Below are 2,909 nucleotides of genomic sequence, written 5' to 3'. Positions count from 1 at the left end.
CACACACACACACACACGCGATACACTGAAATCCAAATTACTGGACGTTTGTTTTAGTTCTTTCTTGAAGACAAATCCAGGTGAGCTCTTATTTTTGCAACACAAAATCCATGATTTTGTCAAAATTGAGATAATAGAACTCCTTAATCTTTTTCATGATTACCCCAGGGTTAGTTTCTGTATACATCTAGATTACCAAGCGTTGCATGAAGAGGCTCTTTTTATCTTTTTACAAGTTGTAGTGGTTCATAGAGGGAACGAGGGAGGAATAGAGGGAGAATTTATGTGAGTATTTTTATTTTTTTTCTGATCCCAGTGGACTCCAATGAGACACTTTATGGAGGAGACCCCAAGTTTCTATCAGAGATCAACAAGCTGTGCGAGACCCTGATCGGACAGATCCTGGACCACCTGAAGGCACTCGGACGGGACGAGGTGAGGCAGAAACCGGCTCACTGCCGCCAGCAAGACTGCAGTGTTTTCTCCTCTTGTGGCTTTTTTATTTGCTAAAGCCGCACTGCAGTTTCCTCACAAGCTAAACGTGACTCAACTGTATGTTGTCAAGGTGTCAGTGTACATCAGTACATCGTTCTTCTTGCCTCCTTTGCAGCAGAGCACAAGGCGTCAAGGCGCTCTGGCCTTTTCCCTGTTCGGTGTCCTGCTGGCCCACGGTGACCTGAGGAACAACAAGCTGAGCCAGCTGGCCGTCAACCTGTGGAACCTCAGCCACAAACACGGATACTGCGAGACCCGTATCTCAGTGAGTTCACACACATTCACCCTGCTCTCTACCCATAATTTCCTAAAATGTTTGCTGTCCTCAGTTCAGATTACGTTCTTTAACGCGCTTCGTGTGCAGCCTCAGTGACTTCCTGTGTCGTGTCTCGCTGCCAGGTTCGGACTCTGGAGTACATCAAACACCAGGCTCAGCAGCACGACATGACTCACCTGACAGACACGGTCCAGAGGCTGGCACTGCAGTCTCGCACCTGAACCTTGACCTCAGCGACCTTTGTAAAATGTTTGTGTAAATAAAAGATACCGAGAAGCACAGAGAAGAAGACAGAATGCCTTAATGTATTTTGTGGGAGGATATTGGGAGTATTTGAAGGGGTGTGGGTGGTTAAAAAAGCACTTTGGATACTTAATTTTACATTTTGGCACTGAATATTTAGTGTGGACCAATGTGAAAAAAAACCATATTGATACTTGTAGACTGAAGTTACACAAAGCTGTTCTTGGGCCAAAATTCCCTGTTTTTGCCATTTCCAAGCTTAATTAAAGTATAATTATCTCAGGTTTTGTTAAGTTCTCTTATTCAGTGTCAAAATGTGGCGGTACATTCAATAAAGTAAGCCACAAAACCCTTAAATGAATGATGCGAAGTCTAAAAAAGGAAGAAAAACTACATTTCTCTCATGTTTTCTGCTCTGTTTAATCGCAGGCAGTGACTTTAATACAAAAAGAGGACCAACAAGCCAATAAGCATCATGTCTTGTGTTGTTACCTGCCGTGTGTCCTTGCACCTTTAACAAAAAAAAAAAACGTACGACTGAACTTTCACAACTGTTCTGTATTGCAACATAATCTAGCATCATGCATACAACTTATAGTATTAGTTTAACAATAGTGTTTCAACAAGTTGTCCTCTTCATGCATTTGAAGAAATAAATATTCATCTGTATTTAAATACTGATCATGAGTATGAATCTGTTTTTAACCTGTCGTTCTGATTGATACCGACTGCTTCCTGGATAAGGTTTTTTTTTTTAAATCGTGCGTTAAAAATGACAATTTTGCTTTTCTTTCCCATTACCCCATGTACCAACTGTTTTTAAATGATGCAATAAAAAGGGGACAGGACAACATTTGTTTCAAGACATTCTCAAACTCTTCTCAGTTGTAGTTTATTTACTCAATTAGTGAATCATCGAAAAGGCAAACACTCCCCTTTAGTTCTGAAAGAAAAACGATGATCAAAAACAAAAGCAAACAGCTGTAATGATGTTCTCTGACACAGATAGGCCTTTGGTCACACACCTTTTTTTTTTTTTACGGCAAGATAATTAAACAGGAGAATTCCAACAAAACTGACCTTCAGGTTAGCAAATAAAAATCTCCCGGCATGTCAAACTAAACGGTGATACTAAATAGTGATATGAGTAGTAGAGCGTGTTCTGTGGTACTGTATAACTGACTGACCTCTTTGGAAAATGTGTTGTGTTGAGGAACCTAAAAGTCAATTTTGCCTTGATTTCCCTTTAGCTGGTCGACCTCAGTGGTTTAACTGGGAGGTCTGCAGACAATCCTCTTTCAGAAATGGGACTTTCTAATAACAAACACAATACTGTTAAAGCTGAGTCATTTAAATATTTGTTTGCAGTTTAATTATAGGTTTTTCTCCTCAATCTCTAAAGCACTGTTGTTAACTCTTCGTCTGTCACATCATTGGTCTCTTTCTCGGTATCTTCAACGTTAGATAGATGCAACCACAGCAGAGCTTGTACACTGACAACTCTACACTATTCTATCTGTCTCACTGTAGCACTACGACATTGAGCCAGCCAGTCCCATATGGCGCTCCACAATGGCCAATATTAAACCAGCATTTTATCAAACAATGAAACAAATGATCATGTAAATAAAGTAGTAAAATAATGCAAACTTAAAAGTAATATTACCCCAAAATGAGCCTACATATTAGTTAATTTATGTATTTTAATGAATTGATTCATTAAAATGATTTCATTACTATTATTTAATATTGGCCATTTTGGTGTTCTACCATCCCACACAGATAATTACATAGAAGTAAATAAACATTACTCTACATTGGAAGACCTCTGGACTTTCCTAGTATTTAACTGAAAATTTACTTCAGGAGGGGGGGGGGGGTCTGACCCCTTAAA

General features: G+C 39.5%; 1 protein-coding gene across 2 annotated transcripts in view; it reads left to right on the top strand.

Moving 5' to 3' along the window:
* Positions 1–2,080, top strand: part of vps35l (VPS35 endosomal protein sorting factor like) — a 10,774-nt gene extending 8,694 nt beyond the window's left edge. Inside the window, exons 28-30 of one of the 2 annotated variants that reach the window (XM_035661706.1) lie at positions 317–435; positions 614–760; positions 895–2,080. In XM_035661706.1, the coding sequence (XP_035517599.1) occupies positions 317–435; positions 614–760; positions 895–993 (365 nt within the window). In that variant the 3' untranslated portion in view covers positions 994–2,080. Of the gene's footprint in view, positions 1–316; positions 436–610; positions 761–894 lie in introns of both variants that reach the window. The other variant, XM_035661699.1, reaches the window with a different exon arrangement.
* The last annotated feature ends 829 nt before the right edge of the window (positions 2,081–2,909 follow it).

Source organism: Morone saxatilis, unplaced genomic scaffold, assembly GCF_004916995.1.
Source record: "Morone saxatilis isolate NCDOM2014 unplaced genomic scaffold, NCSU_SB_2.0 Contig1, whole genome shotgun sequence".
NCBI classification, from domain to species: Eukaryota; Metazoa; Chordata; class Actinopteri; family Moronidae; genus Morone; species Morone saxatilis.
Note: the sequence above shows the minus strand (reverse complement) of the source record. Positions and strands in the feature narration are given on the sequence as shown.